Source organism: Arvicola amphibius, chromosome 1 (assembly GCF_903992535.2).
Source record: "Arvicola amphibius chromosome 1, mArvAmp1.2, whole genome shotgun sequence".
Lineage (NCBI taxonomy): Eukaryota > Metazoa > Chordata > Mammalia > Rodentia > Cricetidae > Arvicola > Arvicola amphibius.
In genome coordinates, this window is record NC_052047.1 from 18726322 (window position 1) to 18750001 (window position 23680).

The 23680-nt window shown below is 36.2% G+C and overlaps 1 protein-coding gene across 1 annotated transcript in view; it reads left to right on the plus strand.

Moving 5' to 3' along the window:
* The first annotated feature begins 226 nt into the window (after positions 1-226).
* Positions 227-23680, plus strand: part of Cenpc (centromere protein C) — a 46525-nt gene continuing 23071 nt past the window's right edge. The window contains exons 1-12 of the mRNA XM_038345604.1: positions 227-485; positions 2926-2969; positions 6046-6116; positions 8146-8210; positions 11954-12053; positions 14555-14837; positions 15693-15893; positions 17384-17979; positions 19445-19603; positions 20596-20872; positions 21381-21527; positions 22978-23060. Coding sequence (XP_038201532.1) covers positions 468-485; positions 2926-2969; positions 6046-6116; positions 8146-8210; positions 11954-12053; positions 14555-14837; positions 15693-15893; positions 17384-17979; positions 19445-19603; positions 20596-20872; positions 21381-21527; positions 22978-23060 — 2044 coding nt within the window. The 5' untranslated portion in view covers positions 227-467. The remainder of the gene's footprint in view (positions 486-2925; positions 2970-6045; positions 6117-8145; positions 8211-11953; positions 12054-14554; positions 14838-15692; positions 15894-17383; positions 17980-19444; positions 19604-20595; positions 20873-21380; positions 21528-22977; positions 23061-23680) is intronic.

Sequence of the window (23680 nt, forward strand, 5' to 3'; positions counted from 1 at the left end):
AGGCGGGGCGACGGGCGAGAGGCGGGGCGACGGGCGAGAGGCGGGGCGACGGGCGGGAGGCGGGACGACCGGCGGGAGGCGGGGCGACGGGCGAGAGGCGGGGCGACGGGCGAGAGGCGGGGCGACGGGAGGGAGGGAGAGACGGCCCGCAGGAAGCCAAGGGGCGGGGTGGAAGGGCGGGGCGACCTGAGGAAGGCGGGTTGATAGGTTGGACTGGCTCGGGGCCCAATAACGGCCAGAGTTCTCGCGGCAGCGCGGTGCGTTTTGCGCAAGCGCGACTCTTTTGAATCCTCTTTTGCGTCTGTTTATTTAGGACCTAGTTTGAAGAGCGGAACCCGAGGCTCCTGGGCCGCCGCCTCCGTCCGCAATCTGACTCAGGGCGGAGGACTTTTTTCTTGACCCTCCTGGAATCCTGGCCTGCTGGGGTTTCGCTCCCAGGCCTCAGTTGGGCTTTGTGGGCCGGAAACATGGCCTCCTTCCATCTGGTAAGTGCTGGTCTGGGCCCTGGCTGTGAGCAGAAGCGGCGGCCCTGGGGTCGAGCAGTCCGGACGCCGGGCGGGTGGCTCGGAGTGGGTACTGTGAGCGGCTGTCGGGGTTGGGGTGCTCTGGGGGTGATCAGAGTGAGTCGGGTGGGTGCTGTGGGGGTGATCAGGGGTTGTGTCGGATAGGTGCTGTGAGTGGCTGGTCAGGGGTGGGTGCTGTGAGCTGCTTGGTCAGGGCTGGGTGCTGTGGGGGTGATCAGGGGTTGTGTCGGATAGGTGCTGTGAGTGGCTGGTCAGGGGTTGGTCAGGGGTGGGTGCTGTGGGGTGATCAGGGGTTGTGTCGCATGGGTGCTTTGAGCAACTTGTCAGGAGTGGGTTGAAAGCAGCACAGGTAATAAACCAGATGTGATTGTGGACCAGCAGCTGGAGTAACTGGACTGTTAGTCTTAAGGTTTCCCACCGTAGTCTCGTCTATGCCTGCTTTTATTTCTGAAGAGACTGTTCCCGTTCCACATTTTAACCTCTATTTCCTAGTCTTCCAAATACTTCTTACTACTGTACAAATCCGTCTTGATGGTCTGGAAATACTTGAGTATTTATTTCTCCCTAAAACAAAAACCAACCAAATAAAACCCTCTGAAATTATACTTTTTGTCAAAATGCTATTACTTTTAATATTAATGGGACACCTGTTACTGATAAAGCTTTTATTTAAGACAACCAGTTTTTAAAAAGGTGTCAACTTTGAATGACTGACTTGGGCCAGAACTTGCCACTTTATGTTTCTTGACGCAAATTAGTCTTTTAAATTTTATGTGATTACTATGCCCTAACCTAGCAGTTCTCTTTATCTTTTCAAGAAAATCTTTATCGATGATCTCCTATTATGTAGCTGTATATGTATGCTTGAACATGTATGAAAAGACAATATAGTGTGCATTCTGTAAAATCATATATAATTGACACTGTATGTGATCAGAGGAAAAAGTCATTAAAGCCACAAAACAACAAAACTTAACAGATGTTTGTTGTACATTATCAAATACCTATATAAACCTACCACTGTTTTGAGTTTACACTGATAACAATGTGTTGTCTATTTAGAAGATAAGGACAGAGAAGAGAAGGTATTCATATAACTTAAGTGTTTTCAAGGGCATTTCCTACCTTAGACATAACCAAAGAAACTTGTTTTTCACAGTGTGGGTTTGGGTTTGGATAGGGAGGATGAGGGAGTGCTAAAAAGGTGCCTAAGTACCTAGTGGATAGAGACCAAGAACTCTGCTAAGCGTCCTACAACAGAATGCCATTCACTCCAAATAGAGGTTGGCAAATCCATTTGTGCTGTACAATTTTTTCTTCCCTGTGAAGTATAGTGGTGGAAGAAAACCAAGTTGAGATCAACTGAAGGATAGGTTGAAGTTGGCAGGTTGTAGTTTCAAATGAATATTTTCTAGATTTTAACCGAGAACTATCTATGCTCTGCTCCTGGTTCTCTCACTATGTTTTCTCTATCCCTAGCTGGTCTCACATCTTCCATATAGCCTTTTAGGCTACTTCTTTCTTTTTCTGCTCTGGGCTCTTTCCTGATGCCTCTGGCTGTTGTAACTCATATCTACAATAAAAACCTTCCCCTTACCATGCCATGCTGTCAGTTTTATGTTGTTGTTTTTTTTTTAATCTCTCCTATCCACCTTTATTAAGACGGAATCTCACTGTTTAGCACAGCCCAGGTTGATATCAAAGTTGAAATCCTCTGGCTTTAGCCTCATCAAGTTCTGGGACTGCAGATGAGTACCCCTGTGCTGGGGGATTGCTCTAGTACTGTTTGCATGTCTTGTTTCTTCTGTATTATCCCAAGTTCTTCTTCCGCATCTCTGTGGCTTTCTTTTGGGCAGATTAAACTCCTTCACTGAGTGCACAATATTTATATATATTACATTAATATATCCAATGAAGGATATTATATGTAATATATTAATATATAATATTTTACTTTAGGTTGCTACTGCTTTTGTTATATTTCATTATCATGCTTCCTCTGTTTTCCGTCTTTCAGAAAATTGTTGGCTGTTTTTGCAAATGGCTTTCTATTCCATTTTCATTGTTGTTTTATGTCTTGCTATTTCATTTAGTATGTGTGCACACTCATGTGACATGTGTATATCAGGGGACAACTTCGTGGAGTCAGTTCTTTTTTCCTAACTTAACTAGGGATCAAACTCATGTCATTAAGGTTGTATTATGGGAAAGCAGCTCCTAATTAGCCATCTTGTCCTCTCTTAAATCATTATAGTATCAATCGAACAATTAACAGATATTTGTTAACAGAGTAAATGAAAAAATATGTTCTTTTGTTAATCTTGTATTGTACTGGAATTATTTTGAATATGAATTACATTTGATTATAGTTTAAACAATTGATAGTTAACTTTTCTTTCAGGATCATCTAAAGAATTACCACAGAAGATTTTGCCGGCCTTCCAGGTGACATGCTTATACTTGAACTTTTAAGACAACTTATTTTCATCTTTGGAAACTGTTTTTTTCTATTGAAGATAGAAAAATCTGTTACCTTTGACTAATTGATTTCTATGTACACTGATTGTTTGGTGTCTTAATTATTTTATATAAGAGAGAACTATTAATACAAGTCATGCAATAACTTAGTAGAAGTAAGAAAAATGCTTATATAGAATTGTGGACAACAAGAATTGAACATTGAATTATTAGCACTGAATGGTGCTATTATGGTAATATGATAATGGTAATATTAGTGAAATATGCTTATTTTAATTAGTGAAGTATACTTATTTCAGTAAGTTTTTGGACCATAAAGAGCTTGTATAAAGATTTTTTTTTTCTGTACTTACCAGTAAGATTACTTAATGGGCAAATAGGCAAAACTATTATTAATAATTGGATAATAAAGTAACAGTTTATATCATAAAAGGTTTATATATAACTTAGCTATTAATTTGAAGTGCAGTCAGCCATATAAGAAATTACATGGAATTTGTGTTTTTGATATTAATGAAGGGTTAAAGGTTTAGTGTAATTTTATTTATTATGTATTGTATTCTGCTTGCATGTATGCCTGCAGGCCGGAAGAGGACACCAGATCTTATTACAGATAGTTGTGAGCCACTGTGTGGTTGTTGGAAATTGAACTCAGAACCTTTGAAAGAGCAGCCAGTGCTCTTAACTGCTGCACCATCTCTCCAGCCCCAGATTAGTGTAATTTTTAAGCAAAAGTTTATTAACCTTCTTTAGAGCTGCATACCTAAATTATGCTGATCAAAATCCAGATGTCCTTCATTAGGTAAATATTTAAACTCTATGATATATTCATATCATAGACTATTATTCAGCAGTAATTGGAATGAACAGTTCATTATTCCAATAACTTGGATTACTCCCTAGAGAATTATACTGAGTAAAAAAAGTCGTTGAAAAATATTACAATACTATACAGTCCCATTTCTATGGATGATTATTTTTTAAATGACAGAAATTTAGAAATGAAGTGTTGACATAGGTTTCTGTCCCGCCTGGTCCTGCAGCCGTTCAGTCCCAAAGAAACACACAAAGGTCTACATTAATTATAAACTGGTTGGGCTATTAGCTCAGACTTCTTATTGATTCTTATAACTTACATTAGCCCATAATTTGTGTCTGTGCTAGCCACGTGGCTTGGTAACTTATCAGTGAGACATTCTCATCATGCTTCCTCTGTGTCTGGCTGACAACTGCAGACTGCATCTTTCCTCTTCCCATGTTCTATGGAGCAAGGTACCTTTGTTTTGGCCTGGCTAGTTTAACCCCCGAAATAATCACACAGAAACTGTATTCATTTAAACACTGCCTGGCCCATTATCTCTAGCCTCTTATTGGCTAACTCTCACATCTTGATCTAACCCATTTCTATTAATCTCTGTTCACCATGAGGTTGTGGCCTACCGGGAAAGATTCAGCATGTCTGACCTGGCAGCTCCATGTCGGCTCTCTGACTCTTCTTCCTGTTCTCTTACTCCACCTACAAGTGCTGCCCTATCAAAAGGCCAAGGCAAATACAGAAGGACCTCCTACACCATTCCCAGAATTCTCCTCTTCTTTTTGCTCTGCCTCTACTTCCTGCCTGGCTGGCCCTCCTATACTTCCTGCCAGGCTACTGGCTTATCACTGTTTTATTAAAACATTACAATATTAGTGACAGGTATAAGACCATTGTCTCACACCAATGAAGGATGGATAATTGTTGTAAAGGGGTTAGGAATGATAGAATGAGGTAAGGAAAGATGGAAGTTAGAGGGAAGTGTATATATTTCTGAAAGAGAATACAGTGATCCTTACGGTGACTAAACCATTCAGTATCCTGTCTATGGTTGTGATAGTGAACCTACAGAGGTAATGCATTGGGTAGAATAATACTTTTGTGTGCGCACACACACACAAACACACACACAGACACAGAAACTGAAATGATTTGTGCAAGATAGTTACTGATAACCACACTGATTAAACCAGTTAAAAGTGTTAAGTTCTTTTAATGGACAAAGAGAAGGCTCATGCCTCTGAAAAGTCTTTTGATGATCAAGCTCAGGGGTACAGTGTTTTATAGACAAAACCGCAATTACATTAGTGCTGGCTCAGGGGCCCCTGGGGGTGGGTATGATGTGGTAATTAGTGAGGGATTTGAAGCTTAACAATATTATTTCAGATTCTACATGACAGTTATTTTGATTTATATTTTCTCTTGATTATTTTATTTTATTTTTTAAACTTCCACAAAGATCAGTTATTTCAGTTAATATATCTGGACCAGAGTCAGGGTTATGACAGTCCCAAAAGTGATGCCAAGGTAGATGTGGCTATTGGAGGTTTGGAAGGCTGAGAGATGTCTAGGCAGACACAAAATAAAGTTGAGACAAAATCTTATTACATTAGTCATGTCAAAACATAAACACATGAGTGAGACATAGAATCAAAAAAGTGAGTAAATATATTGTAGCTATATGGTAATATCAAAGAACACAATATTTAATTTGTTTCTATTCATTTATACATTTCTGGTTAATTAAAAATGAATGCTGTTGAATTCAAAGTGCACTGGAAAAGTTGCAGAGAAGATAATGTTACTTGAAGGTGTTGAAACTGGCATTTATAAAATCTTCACTAAAGAAGCATTAAATGCTGTAATATAGCTCAATGGTAGTATAATGCTAGAAGTCCTGGGCTTCGTTCCCAAAACAAAAGCAAAGCATTTCAGAACCTATTTTCTTCAAAAACTGGAATTACTATTGAAATATAGCAGTGTCCAAACCAATTTCAGATACAGATATTCAAATTTGAGTAGATATATGTAGACAATAAAATAACTTCTCTTAATATTGCATACAAATAAGGTGTTTGATGAACTCAAACTACTAGGTGTTTTTCTTGTGTTAAAATAGTAGAGATATTTTTTTCCCATTTAAAGTTAACATTTTATATGGGCTTTCAAGCATAACATAAGTAAATACATCTTGCAGAAATGATATATTTATCTTTTCTTTTTTATTAGAGCACCCAGCATTCATGCAAAGCAAGGCCGGAATGTGCTGGAAGTCTTACATGACTGTTTTGAAGAACAAAGTAAGGCTTCATTTCTAAATGGACTTTCAGAGTTGGTGTAGATGAAAATAGAAATTTATCACTAATGTCTAATGTGGCAGATATGTAGCATTTAAGTATATAGAGCAATTTCTTTATAACTTTGAGTATATATAACCAATTCTTGTACATTTTGGTATATTGAGGGGAATATAGAATATTACTGATATAGCTACAGTAATGTGTCATCTTAAATTTACACTATATTCCTAAAATTTGGAATTCCATAGATCAGTTACATTGCACAAAAGAAAATATTTCCTTTGTGAAAATCTAAAATCATAAATGCTTGGAAATCCAGGACTTTAGATATAAATATCATGAATGGAAATTACTATGAAACTTTATTTTATGCACAAAATTACCTCCAGTCTTTGTGTATAATGTGCATATGAAATGTAAGTAAATTTTTGTGTTTCTACTCAAGAAAAGTCTTTGGAAAATGTAAATATTCCAAAGTCTGCTTAAAACACAAAATTAGGCCGGGCGGTGGTGGCGCACGCCTTTAATCCCAGCACTTGGGAGGCAGAGGCAGGCGGATCTCTGTGAGTTCGAGGCCAGCCTGGTCTACTAAAGCTAGCTCTAGGACAGGCTCCAAAGCTACAGAGAAACCCTGTCTCGAAAAACCAAAAAAAACCCAAAAAACAAACAAACAAAAAAACCCAAAAAACAAAACAAAAAAAACCACAAAATTAGATACTTAGAGATTCAAGCATTTCTATATGGGAAAAAGTATAAGGGATAATTAAGAGTTTGAAGTACTTTCGGTACTTTACATTTGTTTATTTCAAAGTGATGAATTAGGTAGGACAAAATATGCTCTGAGGCTGAGCATGAGTAGCTGAGTGGAGAGGTGGTAGATGCTGTTGTTTAGTATTATCTCCAAAAGATGGCTTGGAACATTGATTCCCAGTGCAGTAGTCTTCAGAGATGTGACTTTTGAGGTGTGATTAGATCGTAATGTTTCTGTCCTCATGAATGAATTTAAGCTATTCTTAAAAGGCCTTGGGAACTTTTGTCAACTCTGTGTCTTGTTTGCTTGGGATAAAATAAAGACTCTTGCTAGATACCAGATTTCTGAGATCTCTGTGCTTTTTCAGTCATTCAGTTTCCTGTATTTATTTTGCAGATCTGGGTATGAAGCACAGGGTGTTGTGGCTGTTAGGCAAGCACTCTGTTACTGAGCTACACCCCTAATTCAGTCTCAGGTATTCTGACAGCACAAGAAGTGGGACAGAGGAAAACACATCCACAGACTGAAAGCGCGGAATTTTCTTTTATTTAGGAATTTTGTTTGCTTTTCTGTTTCTGATGTTTGTGGGAACATTTGTCTACTACATTGATATCTTTGTTTCTTTAGGCTAATTGTATTCTAAAGAGTCAACTGATAGTTACAGGTCATATAGAGCAGAGGTTCTCAACCTTCCTAATGTTGTGACCCTTTAATACAGTTCCTCATGTTGTGGTGACCCCCGACCATAACATTATTTTGTTGCTACTTCATAACTGTAATTTTACTACTGTTATGAGTCATAATATAAATATCTGTGTTTTCCAATGGTCTATGAAAAGGTCATTTGACCTCCAGGGGGTCACGACTCACAAGTTGAGAGCCACTGATTTAGAGCCATTTTAATTGTTCAGTTAGAATCTTTCTTCGAGGGGCTGGAGAGATGGCTCAGTGGTTAAGAGCATTGCCTGCTCTTCCAAAGGTTCTGAGTTCAATTCCCGGCAACCACATGGTGGCTCACAACCATCTGTAATGAGGTCTGGTGCCCTCTTCTGGCCTGCAGACATACACACAGAAAGAATATTGTATACATAATAAATAAATTAACATTAAAAAAAAAAATCTTTCTTCGATACAGGGTCTCAGTATGTAGATGAGGCTAGCTTTGAATTCACAGAGATCTGCCTGCCTCTTTCACCTGAGTGCTGAGATTTTAAAAGTTTTATTCCACTTTTTATTTTTTAAATACTTTTAAGGTTTTGTCAATGGTTTTAATTACAGGTTCTACAGAGTCATTGCTTTCTTTCACACCTAAAGTGACTCGCAGTCAGTCAGCAGGCAAAGAGGTAAGTCTAACAGTAGAACTGATGGAGGTTTGGGCTGATAATGAATGTTGAACAGTGTTCTTATTTACATTTTAGTTATCTGATTCTTTAAAGAGAATCTTATGCTTCCTTGAATTTTATAAAATTTGAGCTATTATAATTTTTTTGACATTTCTAGTATTTAAAATTGGGACAAAATGCATAAAATTATAGCAATTCTTTTGATTTCTTTTATACTAATACTTAAGAGTTTGAGGGAAATGGGTAGCTTTAAGGTTCCTGATCAGACTAACAAGTGTGGTCATTTTTGGAATACTGATAGGACTGGTCACTGTCCACAAAAAACTGCTCCTGGTTGGTTATGTGCCTTAAAAGGTTAGGTTGATTTATCATCCAAAAGTAGAACAGCTTTAGGTAAAACTTTTTTAAGTATGTGTTTGAACCCAGGGGCACATGCCAAACACAGGGCTGGATCACTGAACCACACTCCTAGAGGTAAAGGTTTTGAAGCTCGTGGCCCAAGAGATATTACTTGGAAGCATAGTGTTAATTAGAAAGATCATAGAAGTAAAGTTCATTAAAAACTGATAAACAGTGTTCTACCACAAGCTGACCTGGATCATAGCTATACTACCTAGGCTGACCTTGAGTTCAGCCTACCTTGATCCTGATTGCTGTACCTGTATAGATTGCCTTTAGTTTTAAGGAATGTAGACAGCCATATCTTTCAGAATTTGAGAGACTTTTTTTAATATGAGAATTTATATTGATTTTTCAACTTTTAAATTTCCTGGGAACTCGATCATTAAAGTCTGAAGAAATAAATTTGTACTTTGACAGTTTTATATGTGTGTATAACGAATTGACTTTTTGTTTTGGCTTAAATTTAGTTTAATATTTGAGATGCTTGCATCCATAGTCACGAATATTGGTCTCCTCTCCTGCCTTAAAATGTTTTTATTGGTCTTAACTTTTGAGGTTCCTTTTCTAGGTGGAATCAAGTATGTTATAGCAGTTCAGTAACACCCTACTGTGATAGCTAGTTAAGCATAAAATGTAAACAGATTATAGTTTTATAGCTTTCAGAGATAATGAAGACAGGTTTCACAGTATATAACCTGCTGCTAATTTTCCTCACGTTTGAGGGGAAAAAATGTTTATTGTTTGCTGACTTAGGGAGGTTTTTCTCTCTGGCTGATAGGTACAGGCATTAATTTAGCTTCTGTTTGTCTGAGAGGAGTATTTCTCCCAGGTTCAGATGATTCTTTTTTCTGGCCTTGGTATGTATGCATATATTATGTATTTATAATTATTTATAATTTGGGACCCTGTCTCACTTGAGCTTATACTCATGAGACTCTTGCCTCAGTTCACTGAGTGCTGGGATCACAGATGTGTACCATTGTGTTTAGCTTTAAAAAAATTTCTGAGACAGTGTCTCATATAGCTTAGTCTGACTTTGAACTTGCTGTGTATCCAAGGATGGCTTTGAACTCCTGACCATTCTCTGTCTCCTAGGTATTGTGATTATAGTTGTACACTAGCTTGCCTGATTTAAATGCACATTTTGATGGATTTTTATAACTATGATCTTGATCAAGATATACACTATAAAGAACTGAGATTCTATTACAGGTAGTTGTGGTAGACAATTGAGATTTGTGTGTGTGTGTGTGTGTGTGTGTGTGTGATTTTCAAATTTATTAACATAAAGTTGGTAATAATTTTCTAAAACTTTTCAATGTTTTTGGGATCTGTAGTGACGTTCTCTTTTACATTCTTGACACTGGCATTTTGCTTTAGCATTTTCTTTCATTAGTGTGGCAATTTTACCAATTTTGGTCTTTGGGCAAAACTAAAGGAAGCTTAGTTTTGTTGATTTTTTTCTTACACTTGTTATCAGTCTCATTATTTTTCTCTTTATATAATTTCTTCTATGCTATTTTTTATCCATATATATGTTTTTGTGTTTTTTCTCCTTAAAAGATATTTCAAAACAGTAGAGATTTTGTATGTGATTGGGACTTTCTAAGATGCAAGGTTAGTGTGGCCTTCAAATAAGAAATGTAATTTGGTGAATTTGAGAGATGACTCAGTGGGATAAGAGCACTGTTGCTCTTCCTATAGGATCTAAATTCCATGTTGTTGGCTCACAGCTGCCTAACTCAAGGTCCAAGGGGTCTGACACCCTCTTTGACTTCTGTACTACCAGCACATATGTAGCTTACACAGTTACACAGACATACGTGGAAATAAGATAAAAATCTTAATTTTTTGTTATTTTTAATTATGTGTGTATATATATATACATATATACATATGTATATGTATATATGTGTGTATATATGTGAGTACAAGTACCTGACGAGGCCAGAGGTATTGGTTTCTCTTGGACCTGGAGTTAAAGATGGTTGTGAGTCACCTGCTGTAGATACTGAGACTCAAACTTGGGCCCTTTGGAAAGCAATATGTCCCCTTAACTGCTGAGGTATCTCTCCAGCACAATAAAATAAACCTTAAAAAAAAAGAAATTTGTTCCTTTGAATTAAAATTCAAAATTAAAATTAAAATTGAGTTTTATTGCTTCTATACAGGTAGGACAGGTAGCCAGGTTCATAAGAGGAAAGAACATCAAGACTAGACATCCATATACACATGTACAGCCTCCTATATTATTCTACGAACCATGAATGTTAGGTCTGAAAAGTAATAATATTTATACACATTCATTAATTAATCTAAGCTCTTCTGAATTTATTATTTTCTGTATTGACTCTAAATTTAATATTTTTGAACTTTGGCCTCATTTGTTTTCTTAAAGATTTACTTATTTATTATGTATGCAGCATTCTGTATACATAATACAGAATATGTATACAGCATTCTGTCTGCATGTATGCCTGCACACCAGAGGAGAGCACCAGATTTTATCATAGATGGTTGTGAGCCACCATGTGGTTGCTGGGAATTGAACTCATGAGCTCTGGAAGAGCAGCCAGTGCTCTTAACCTCTGAGCCATCTTTCTCCTCATTTGTTTTTTTTACTGTGTCAATAGAATATTACATTCTAGGCTTAGAGTATGTGTGATTCAAAGCCAAGGATTTTTATTTATTTGCCTACCATTCATAACATTTAGTGTACCATTAGTGAGAGACAATCATGTTTATGTTATTTCTCCCTGGGAAAGCCTTTTGATACAAGTCCATTATTGGGTTCTGGTTCCATGGACATTCCCTGTCTATCAAGTATAATCCCAGAAGGAAACAAAACAAGTGTTTGCCATAATCATGTGAGTTTTGTAAAATAGTTAAGACCAGTTACAATATCAGGTTCAACCTTACCACTTGTTAAAGAAGAAGCATTGTAAAATCCAGTCTGCAGATTCTTGGTAATGTCTGGCCCTTTCAGAGAGCCCTCTCAGCGATTAGGTATGCTGTGTTAACACTTTGTTACAGAGTGAATTCCTAAATATTATATTGTTACATACTTCCTTTTATATTTTTTAACTTTACCTTAATGACATCATTATGCATTTTCATGAACTTGCTTTTTTGTTACTCTAATTGTTTGTTGCTTGTTTTAACTCTTAGAGATATTCTACCACAGCCCATAGTTTGTTTCTTTCCTCTCTGTTCAGTAGTTCTTTAGTATACATTGTCAGCTGCTTTGTTGTCTTAACCCCTCCCCCCCCATTATCAGCATGCATCTAATCAGAATTGACAACATACTAAAAGTATATCAAATGTATCTCTTTTGTGCTCAGTGCCAGGCATCACATTCACAATCAGTTCCAGTTTCTTCAGGGAGGAAAGATGCTTCTCCACAAGTTACTGCAGAACCAAGTGAAGCCACTCTTGGATCAGGTTGGTAGTAGACTCATGGCAATTAAAAAGCTGAAATGACAAAGGTGGTGCACACACTGTGCCAGGTGACAAGATCAAGGTCACACTAGGTGCAGTTGCTAGTGGTCAGGCTTTATTTTTCTTCCTTTCCTTTCTTCCTTATTCTGTGATACGTGCTGGGGTTTTTTTTGTTTTTTTTTTTTTGTTTTTTTTTTTTTTGTTCGTTTGTTTTGATTTTTACATTTATCTTTGTTACAAATTAGAAAAGTAGTATTCTGTTTGTTCTGTTTGAGCTAATGACACAAAGATTTACAAGAAAAATCTAATTGCTTCCATCTTTGTTTTGGTGTGTGGTGTGATAACACTTGAACTCTTTTTATATATATATATATATATATATATTTTTTTTTTTTTTTTTTTTGGTTTTTCGAGACAGGGTTTCCCTGTAGTTTCTAGAGCCTGTCCTGGAACTAGCTCTTGTAGACCAGGCTGGCCTCAAACTCAGAGATCTGCCTGCCTCTGCCTCCCGAGTGCTGGGATTAAAGGCGTGCGCCACCACCGCCCGGCCTTAATATTTTTATGGTTTATTTAACTTTATTTTATGTGCATTGGTGTGAAGGTGTCAGATCTCCTGCAACTGGATCTTCAGACAGTTGTGAGCTGCCATGTGGGTGCTGGGAATTGAACCTGGGTCCTCTGGAAGAACAGTCAGTGCTCTTAACCACAAAGCCATCTCTCCAGCCCCACACTTGAACTCTTCTATACCTTCACTGGTGCTCATAAATTTAAAAAATATAAACGTATATGACATGGTTACATGGTTGCCCTTTGTGTCATATATGTTTCTAACTGATCTCTAGACTTTGGGCTTAAAAATATAAAGATATATATTTAATTTTTATTATTACTTGCACATTCATGTGTGTACTCTAATTTGCATGCCATGGCATGCATATTGAGGGCAGAGAATTACTGTGTGGAGGTGGGTCTCCTTCCATATTCACATAGGTTCCCATGATTGAACTCAGGTTGTAGGTTTGCTTGGTAAGAGCTCTACTCCCTGAACCATCTTGCCAGCCCTGAAATTATTATTATTATTATGACTATTATTATTATTATTGTTGAGACAGGATCATACTATGTAGCTCTACAACTCATTATGGCTATCAGGCTGGTTTCTAAGTAGGAAATCAGTTTGCCTCTTCTTCCAAAGGTTTGTGTCACAATGACAGCTGAAATTATATTTTTAACCATGGAACTTAATTCTTTAATTGTAGAATGTGTGACACTTACCTTTAAGTTGCCTAGTTTCCTATTTTGATCAAACAAGTTTTTTTTCCTATAGTTGAACATATTCATAATAATATATTAATTTTGTTTTCTTTGTTAAAATTCTAACTAGAATGGGCTTTATGTAATAATTTTTTGATAATCGTTTATATTTCTGTCTTCCTTAACTATATATATCCTTCAAAAATGCTGAAGTTTGAAGGGCACTGTAGCATGTGAAAGGATAACTAAGGTGTGGTAGAAAATGTGTGCAGGCTAACTATCTGATAAGGACTTTTCTTCCATACACTTCTTTTGTTCCCTAGTACAACCTGGTACTTTCCTGCTCTGCCACTGCAGGCAGAACAGAGTCACCATGGCAAGGGTTGGAGTCTCCCTCTAATCTCTGTTCCCTTACCTTATTGAGAGAATGTGGGTTCTGGGTTGCAGACATCTCAGGAGCCTAGTCCAGGGACAAATGGGAAGTGAACAGGAGACCCAAGAGACCACACAATGAATTGTTTCTTAAGTCTTCAGTTTTCTAGATAGGTACCCTAGTTTTGTTCAGTTTTCAGAGCCCTATTATAGTTGGTTGATTGATTATCCTTAAGGAATTTAGTTACATTAAGAGGGAGAAATAAATGACATCTTACCACTGAACCAAAAGCCCTGTTTTGTTGTATTTAATATTTTAAAATCTTTGCATTTAAGAGCAATGAGTTAATATGAATACTAGCTACTCACTTTTCTTTGACATTTGAAGACTGAAGATGATTTTATATAAGCATGTATGTATATTCTCTCTACATGTATAGATACATGTATGCACTTGTTTAATGTAAGCCTATTATATGTGTGTATATTTGTCTAGCTACATTAACTTACTTGCTGTTAGCCTATGCATAGCAGAATCTCATAATTTCTCTAACTTCTTTGTATTCAAACTTTGTGCTATTCAAACTTTGTATCTCAAATTTTAGGCATAATTTTTGGAGTTTTCTGTGTTTGAGGATTTCTGTGTTTCCATAACCTCAGATGGTGTGAATCAAGTACATGTTTCACTTCATTAATTTGGTAAATCAGAATTTCCTAAGTACATAGGTATTTTAATTATAAGCCTTTGATTCTAAGCTTAATAAACTGTGTGTCTTCTGAAAGCTTTTTATTCTAATTGTCGTTGATTTTTAAAAGTACGTTTAATTTAAATACTGTTTTCAGCTACTGAAAGCTGTCATCATATAATTTTCTTTTAGTTCAGGCTAATGAAGTTCATCAGAAAATTCTGACTACTGGTGTTTCTGAAAGTCCAGCAAACTCAAACAACATGTCAAGTGAAAAAACAAATGGAACCCACAGTGCCACCAAGGATCACCTTTACTTACCTGGTGGCTCCCCTGTTGTCTCTTTGTATGAAAATATGTCTGAATCGCAGAATGTTATTTCATCTCTCAGCCAAAAGAGAGGGGCTTACAACTTAAGAAATTCAGTAGATACTAAACCTTCATATACAGACATTTCTCTTAAAACCAGGAAAAGGTAATTTCTGTTTAAGTAATAATAATTCTGCTTAATTTTTATCCTAATACTGCAATGCTAATTTAGCCTTTTATATAGGTTTGAATAAATGAGTTAAGGGATAGCATGAGAAAAGAACAAATGCTTTTGCTTAGCTTTAATTTTTAGTTAGTAAGGAAAACATTAGGTATACTTCAAAGAAATTTGGAGTTAACTTTTCTATAGTCTGTGAAAGTACTTTCTTTGTGGGGCTGGTGAGATGGCTCAGCAAATTAAGGCACCTGGTGTACAAGTCTGGTAAGCAGAGTTCAGTCTCTGAAAACCAAATAAAGATAGAAGAGAAATCTGACTCCACGAAGTTGTCCTCCAACACCCATGTGCTTGCTGTGGCCTGCGCATCCTTATGTATCATGCTAAGTTATCCTCCAGCACCCACGTGCATGTTTTGGCATGTGCATCCTTATACATCATGCATGCACATACACAATAAGACAAAGTATTCTTTGTGATAATAAGTTTTCTGTAATATCTTTTGTTTACTTAACTTTTTTAGTTATTATACAAAATAATTTCCATTGACATTTTTATTTATCGTTATACATTGCTTACATTCTCCCCACCCCATTATCTTTAACTTCTTGAAAGAAACAATTTATATTTCCTGCGTATTATGTATGATTGCAAGGGTCAGTATTAGGTCCTTTCCAGAATAGCAGAGTATGGATGAATTATAAACCCAGTTCCAGTTCTGAGAGCTTTCTTTTTGCCTTTAGGATACAAAAGATAGGTTATTTAAGATACTTTGTTATTTGGAGACATTTTTAATAAGTGTAATTCACCTTATGGATAATTTGTCTTACCCTTTTAACCTTCTAGGTTAAACTTTGAAGGTAAAGATAGTTTGAACAAAGCAGAAGTAGAGAACAATGTATTAGAAGTATCAGAAGGACAAGAAGGGACATCATCGGAAACATCTCAGAAAAAAGCACAAGATTTGACCTATGAAATTCAACCGCAATGTAGAAAGAGTTTTTCAACATTGTATTTAGAAACTGTCAAGAGGAAAAGTGAATCCAGGTAAAGTTATTACAAACTGTTCTTTGAGACATTTCTTCTGTCTCTTTCTGTGAACTATATCTGGGTGTTATTTTCTTTTTTGTTGAATTATAAAATTTTTATTAGAATTTTGTACAATGTGTTTTGATCATTAATTCATACTCCAATTTTTACAACTCTTCATACTCTTTCTAGACCCTGCCTTTCCTTCCCTACCCAAGCAGCTTTGTGGCCTTCTTTCTTCTATTTAGCACTTGTCAAGTCCATTCTGTGCTGCTCACACATTCTTACATGCGCGACCTTCCCACTGGAGCATAGTTTGCTTACTAGGGCCAGGAAACCAAGTGTCTCTCTGCCAGCAGCTATGACTTGACAGTAGCTCCTTGGTTAGGGGTGGGCCTTTGTGCCCACCTCGGCTGGCTTGAGTTTGCACAGGTCTTATATATGCTGTCACCTGTCTGGAAGGTATTGTTTCTTCGTAGCCATCTGCTGCCTTTGGCTCTTGCATTCTTTTCACTTCTCTTCCACAGAGAAGGGAATATCACACTTAGGACAATCATGGTCTCAGTCTCTCTCTCTCTCTCTCTCTCTCTCTCTCTCTCTCTCTCTCTCTCTCTCTCTCGCTCTCTCTCTCTGTCTCTTACAAACAACAAATAAAAACAGAACAAAAAAACACAAACCAGAACAGTGAATAAATGTGTTAATTGTCTAAGATGTACAAATGTGTCCTTTTATGTAATTCTCTTATAACTGAGTATATACAAGGATGATATTGCTTCCTTATTAAATAAATTTAGGGTTGGCTATGTGGGGAAAGAAGGCTGTAGCAGGGTAACATTATTTGACCTCATAACAACAAATTGTGTGGCATTGTCTGCTTTTAATAAGAATCATGTTTCTTTTATATAGCACTAGATTTCTTGTACCTGTGGTACCCTAGACAACTTAGTTCTGAACCGTTATTATAATATTGAAATATGTGTGAAAATAAGCATGAAATATTGTAACTTAAGATGAAATTTTATGTTATAGTTCATTTATATGAATAATTATTACTTTCACTTAACATCTGTGTATTTGGTGCTATTATGAGTAGAGTTCTATCAGATATAAAAAAGATAAATTCAAGATCAGTTCTCTTAAAATATTAGATATGATGGTTTATTCTATTGAATATTGCTAATGTTTTAAATATGAAGAATTGATGATATCTGTACAAATAGTTTAATCAAACATATATAGATATGGCATGCACTTTCTATTGTAACTAAATACGTTTGGGTTGTAATTATACAGTTGTGAATTTCAAGGTTTTAGTGTGTTTATTGATTTAGGGGTATCAAAGTAGATGTCCAACTTTAAATTTCTGTGATCTTAATATTATAAAATGGAGGGGAAAATTAAGAGAAAATCAAGGAGACGTGATTGTATTTCCTGTATAGAATATTTTATTCACTAAACAAAGATGAAACTTCAGCTACTTTAACTGTTAAAATCATGTTTTGTTTCAGTTCCGGTGTTAGGCACACAGCAGCAATTTCACCTCACTCATCTCTAAAGGCCAGGACATTATTAGAAGATGAATTTATTATTGAAGAATCGGGGACAAGTTTTGAAAGTCAACCTTGGGTGAAAATTCCAAGAAAAGACAGACATCAGAGCCACCACTTGCCATCTACTGAAAACATTGTAGCTTCTAAAGATAAGAAGCCAGAAGAAAAAACTCATAGTGTGTTAGCTACGTCTTTGATAAATAACACACAGTTTCATAAGGCTCCCCCAATAGAGAAATCTCAGCCCTCTATTGAAAAAATCCTGGGGACTAGTTCTACAGATGAATTGGAAAGTGATTATAGATCTACAGAAAATAAAATACATTCTGAGAATGACAAAAAAACATCTGAAAGCAAAAGGACTAAAAGACAGAAGCAGAAAAGAGTTTCAAAGCCTAAAGTAGTTGAAGAGCAACTTGATATGGGACAGGGTAAAAAGAAAAAGAGGAATGTGTCAAATACTGACAAGTTACAACTAAATTCAAAAAGAAATACGGAAGATTGTGAAGAGGCAAGAAATAAGCCTATTCCCAAGAAGCAGATATCCCCTGTTGGTAAGTGTTAATAGTAATTAAAAATATGAGTATTCTTTCATTATTTTATAGTTGCTTAGCTTAGGGAGATAGGCAAAGTAAAGCTGCCTACAAAGATTCAGAAGCCTTTTAGGGGTTCTTTTTGACAATCTCTTTAGGTTTACTTCAGTGCAGGGTCACTTTTTTTTTATTTAAATAGATCCCATGGCAGAAACACACATGAAGTGAAAGACTATAAACAAGTTAATGAAGTGCTTTCCCCTCCTAACATATTGTGTGTGTGTGTGTGTGTATGTGTGCTTATGTAGATTGACAGATACATACATATATATGTATATGTATATATATGATGAAAGTAGAAGAGAAAATAAGTCTCTACCCAATATTGCCATAAATCTTTATATCTTCATAAATATTTTTAGCAAAGACTGGTTAATGAGTATGATGGTCTGATGTGTTGCTGTATTTTTTCCATTGTTGTTACAAATTGCCACATAGTAGCATAAACAACACACTTAAATTTTTTTTCAGTCTTATATAATTTTTAAGTCAGAAGTTTCACAGAACGGAAAAAAATATCTTTGTTAAGCTCTGTTTCTGGTGTGTCTGTAAGAGTTCTGCTCCTTACTTTCCATCCTGTTGAGCTACCCATAATCTTTGACTGATGGTCCTTCTCTGCCATCAAAGCTAACAATGTTTGGTTTCTTCTATCTCTTGATTTCTCACTTTGCCTGCTGTCATCCCAAGTTTTGTTTGATCACAAGTTTTAAGGATACGTGAGCCGGTAGGGTTAATCCAAAGTAATCTCATTTCAAGGTTTATAATTTAATCATACTTAATTTTTAAATTTCTTTTTTCAAAATTAGATTTCAAAACAATTAAAAGGTAAGGCAGTAATTAACTGTTTTATTTTGTATAGTGGTAAGTACAAAGTAACTATTTTGTTTTTCAAAAGATACTCAGACTAGGGAGATGGCACAATATTCTTGCCAGCAGAATAACTTGATTTTGATCCCCAAAACCCAAGTTAGAAAAATATAACTGTTGTGGTTTTACACATTTGTAATACCATTACTAGGGAGGCAGAGAAAGGGTTGATGGCCAGTAAGCATAGCCTAATGGTTGAGTTCTAGGCAGTAACTCTCAATAAAAAATAAAATAAAATAAAAAATAAATAAATAAGAAGAGATGGCATCTAAGGTTGTCCTTTGGTTTCCATACTTAGGCACTTGAATGCATGTGCCTGCATGCACATACATGCATATTTCTCTTTTAGTTTATTACTGACAGTGTAAAGTATTTAACATTTAATTGACAGAAAATCAGAGATCTGCTTGAAAACGTGGCTTTTTAAAGACATATGTGAAAATAACCCATGGGATAAACGTAAGATGTTTCTGTAATTGAGTTTTATTTTTTTTGAAGTCTGTTGTGAACTTTGAAAACTGATGTTTTGAATAGTTTTTATGGTTTTTCTTTACATTAGAAAATAAAAAGAAAAAACATAGCACCCCAAAAGATATGGGAAAATCCAGGAAGAAATGTTTTTCTGGTGGTACCAAGGACAAACAAGAGCAAGAGATTGTCAGAAGTGGTAGAATATCTCGTTGTCCATCTGAGTGGTGGCTGGTAAAACCAGAGGAAGGTAAGTATTTTTATTTGGATTATCTTTGTTGAAAGGGCCCTACAATCATTCTTTCTGGGGTTATATGTGACTATTCCCTTTTTATAGGACAATGTTATAAAGACAAGGTTAAAATGGTTCACCAACAGAAATATTGTCAGTTAGGAAGTATAAAGTTACACAGTGTGCTGTGGACAAACATATCCAAAATCAGAAGTCCTTGTACTTAAGATGATTACATTCTGTGAGGAAAGACTATAGGTAAAATAATCCATGTAATGATAGATATTTAAAAATCAGATGAGAGATAAAGATAAGAAAGAGATGTCAGGGTATGGTAGAATTGAGCACTACTTCAGTACAATTTGCTGTGACTGGACAGGCTCCTACAAAGATGATAAACTGATCGTTTGGAATTACAACAAACACTCAGATCTTACCGGTGATGTCTTAGCAACTTTCTGTTGGTGTGACAAACTCCTCTGACAAAAGCAGCTTCAGAGAGAAAGGGTTTATTTTGCCTTACAGTTCTGGAAGCTAAGGTATGGCATCAGGAGGCTAGCTGCTTATATTGCCTCCATACTCAGGAAATAGAGAACAACACCCTCTCTTCACCTGTGCCATCCAGGATCCAAGATGGCAGCCAATGAATGGTGCCACCCACATGTGTGTGGGTTGGTCTTTTCACTTTAGTTAACACAATCCATGAAACCTCCTTGTAGGCATACCCAGAGACCCATTTACTGGGAGATTTAGATTCTATTAAATTGACATCTGTCATTACAGATGGTCAGGAGAGTAATGGGTAGAGCCAGAGACAAAATTACTAAGGAAGTTTGTAGTGAATTTAATAAATCTGGTACATGTCCTATAACTGAAAAAAATGTAAGATTTTTTATGTGAAAACAAATTTAGCTTATGAAATTGGTATGTGCATTTATATGTAAATATAATGACATTGATATTTTCATTTGAACAAACATGCTATTTGAAGTTGTCATTGAATCTTTCAGGTTCTGTTGATAGAAGCTTTTCAAGAGGAAGTAAATTGTCAGTGGTGCATCACAATGGAAAAAAGCGGGCTAGGAAAAGTCAGTTATCTAAGAATACTGGGAAAAAACCTTCACCATCAAAAAGACAGAAGACAGAGAGCAGCTCAAGAGTACAGAAGTCTTTGAACGCTAAGGGTTCTAGAAGAAGTGCTAGTCATGATGGAATTTCTGGTTCCCAGAGTGAGCCATTGGAAAACGAGGCAGACACAACTCAGAAGAAAAGTTTTGATATTTCTGGGTAATTTCTGTTTTATTTACAATATAACTTTTTTTTCTTTTCCCCATTGAGAATTTAGTAATTTGTCTGTGTTATTCAGTACTCAGAGGGGGAGTAAGCATAAAGGACTTGGTCAAAGTTGTTATTAAATCCAGGCTCTGCAATTAGCTGGATGACACTGAGGTATAATATCACTCTGAACTTGTTTCCTCATTGTAAAACTGGGAATGATCAGTATGTAGTTGTATAGTAGATGCCATCGACTATTAGAGTCAGTGTCACTCAGCATCACTCTTTATAATTCTCAGGCCAGGTTTGTACTGTTTTCTCTATTTTTATTTCTTTTTAATTGGGAGTCTTGGTAGACTTCAGATACCTTTGTGAACCTAGTTGTAAATCTTAAGGTCTGAAAATGATGAACTTATGCTTGCTGTAGCTAATTTTATATTGCTTGTACAAACATTTGTATATTGTTTCTAGAAGAAAGAACTTTTGAAAAATAATTTTAACCTTTTCTTTTTCCCTATAGACCTACAGGAGGTTCTAAGTATCAAAACAGTGTTATGACTTCACAGAATGTTCATTTAAAGTCTCATACTGGGGAATATGCACGTAAATCATCAATGAAGTCTAATTCCAATGCAGGAGAGCCTAAAAATTCAATTTGGGAAGAAAGGTGTGTATATAGTGTAGTGAAAATAGAAGTTACTCACTGTACTAGTTGTCCATTTCTATGTTACTTCCAAACATAATTTATTTTTGCTATTGACTCTCTGTGGGGCCAGAAATCTGGGCAAGGCTTAGCGAGCTGTTTTGGCCTTGGATGTGTTTTTTTCTTTTGTATCCCTTTGATGACTTGACTACAACTAGAGGATCTATTTATGTCTCATGACTGTTGGTTGAAGGTTGCAATTCTTTGCTGTCTTTTGTTAGTTGGCCTTCGTTTCTTGTAATGTGGCAGCTGACTTCCTACAAAACAAATGATCTGAGAGAAGATAGTGACCATGAAGGAAATCAAATGCCTTTTCAATTACTTACCCTCTGGAGTTCTACACTCACATTTATAGTTTTCTGTTCATTAGAAACAAGTCATCACAAGTCCAGACCACAATCAGGAAAAGGGAAATGGGACTTTATTTTTTGAAGATTGTCACAGAATTTGTGAATTTGTTATTAAAATATCCACTAATAGCCGGGCGGTGGTGGCTCACGCCTTTAATCCCAGCACTCGGGAGACAGAGGCAGGCGGATCTCTGTGAGTTTGAGACCAGCCTGGTCTACAAGAGCTAGTTCCAGGACAGGCTCTAAAGCTGCAGAGAAGCCCTGTCTCGAAAAACAAAACAAAAATAAAATAAAATATCCACTAACATTAAACAAGTGAAGATTAACCTGCTTGTTTTAGCTCTGAGCTGTTAAAACCTTAAAAAAAATGCAAGACTAGTAAATGAGGACAAACCTTAACCTTTGAAGGGAGGACTATGGGTTCTTTACTGCTTGAGGGGTTGTGACTAGGACTTGGAGGAGGACAGGAACCTGGGAGTACCATAGCTTGAGTCAACTGTGATTTTTGGACTACATATTTAATTTCATTTTTTGTAGATGATTTCTTTTAAAATTAAGATATGCTTGCTGATTTCTCTTATTTGTGCAAAAGGATGTTGTTACTGGACTTGACTAAATTTATAAATGATCCGTGAATTAACTTTAAATATTCTAGCTGAGCTTGGTGATAATGCCTATAATCCAAACACTCAAGAGGCTGAGATGGGAGGATTGCAAATTCTAGACCAGTTTAGGCTACATTAGGAGGCCCAGGGCCTGAGCTACTTAGTCAATCTCTGTCTCTGTCTCTGTCTCTGTCTCTGTCTCTGTCTCTGTCTCTGTCTCTCTCTCTCTCTCTCTCTCTCTCTCTCTCTCTCTCTGTCATTTATATAAATTTGTATTTATCAGATTTGACTCAACTATGGAATCAAATCACAGTTCTTGCTTCATGCTGCATGGAAACACATTCTTGATGACCTATTGATTCACTTTTAGTTTCATAGGAAAGAAAGAAACTGATGGCAGTTTTAAGACATGATCATAGTTATAAAAGCACAACTTTTCTGGTTTATTTTGTTCTTAAGTGGACCTTCCAGGTTCAAGGATCATGTAATGTCTAGAAGCAATAATTCTGACTTGGGTGATGAAAAGGATCAGGAGAGTTCGGGTAAGTTACTGTTTTTCTACTATCTTAGTTTCTATGGCACTATGAATATACAGTAAAGTATTCTGTGTTTATTTAAATTTTCAGTAATAGTAAATGTGGATGTACTCCTGAGATTACTGCTTTATAGTTGGAAATTTGTTGAAATGGTCCAGATTAGTAAAGCCCTTGTTACTAAGCCTGACAACCTGAGTTCAGTTCCCTAGAACCTACCACATAGTAGTAGACAGAGAGAATTGATTACTATAATTGTTCTCTGCTCTTCACACATATGCCATAGCATATGTGTGCAGTACCCTCTGCGGGAGAGTAAATAGGACAGACAGACAGATAGACAGACGGATGGATAGATGTCTGTTAAACTGCTAAGGAGATATTTAAAGTAATAGTAACTACATGTTGATTACTGAAGGTGGGTAGTCTCTATATTGTGTTCATTATAGTGTTTTCCTTGACTTTAAATAATTTTGAAACTTTATGTCTCAGTAGAGTTTTACACATTTTTTGTGCTTGAATATAAAATTATGCTACCTTTTTGTTCCTAATTCACTTGTTTTTTAATCTCTAAATGTATTTTATATATTTCTTATTAAAATTTAAATCTTTCTGTATTCTTTTCCTTT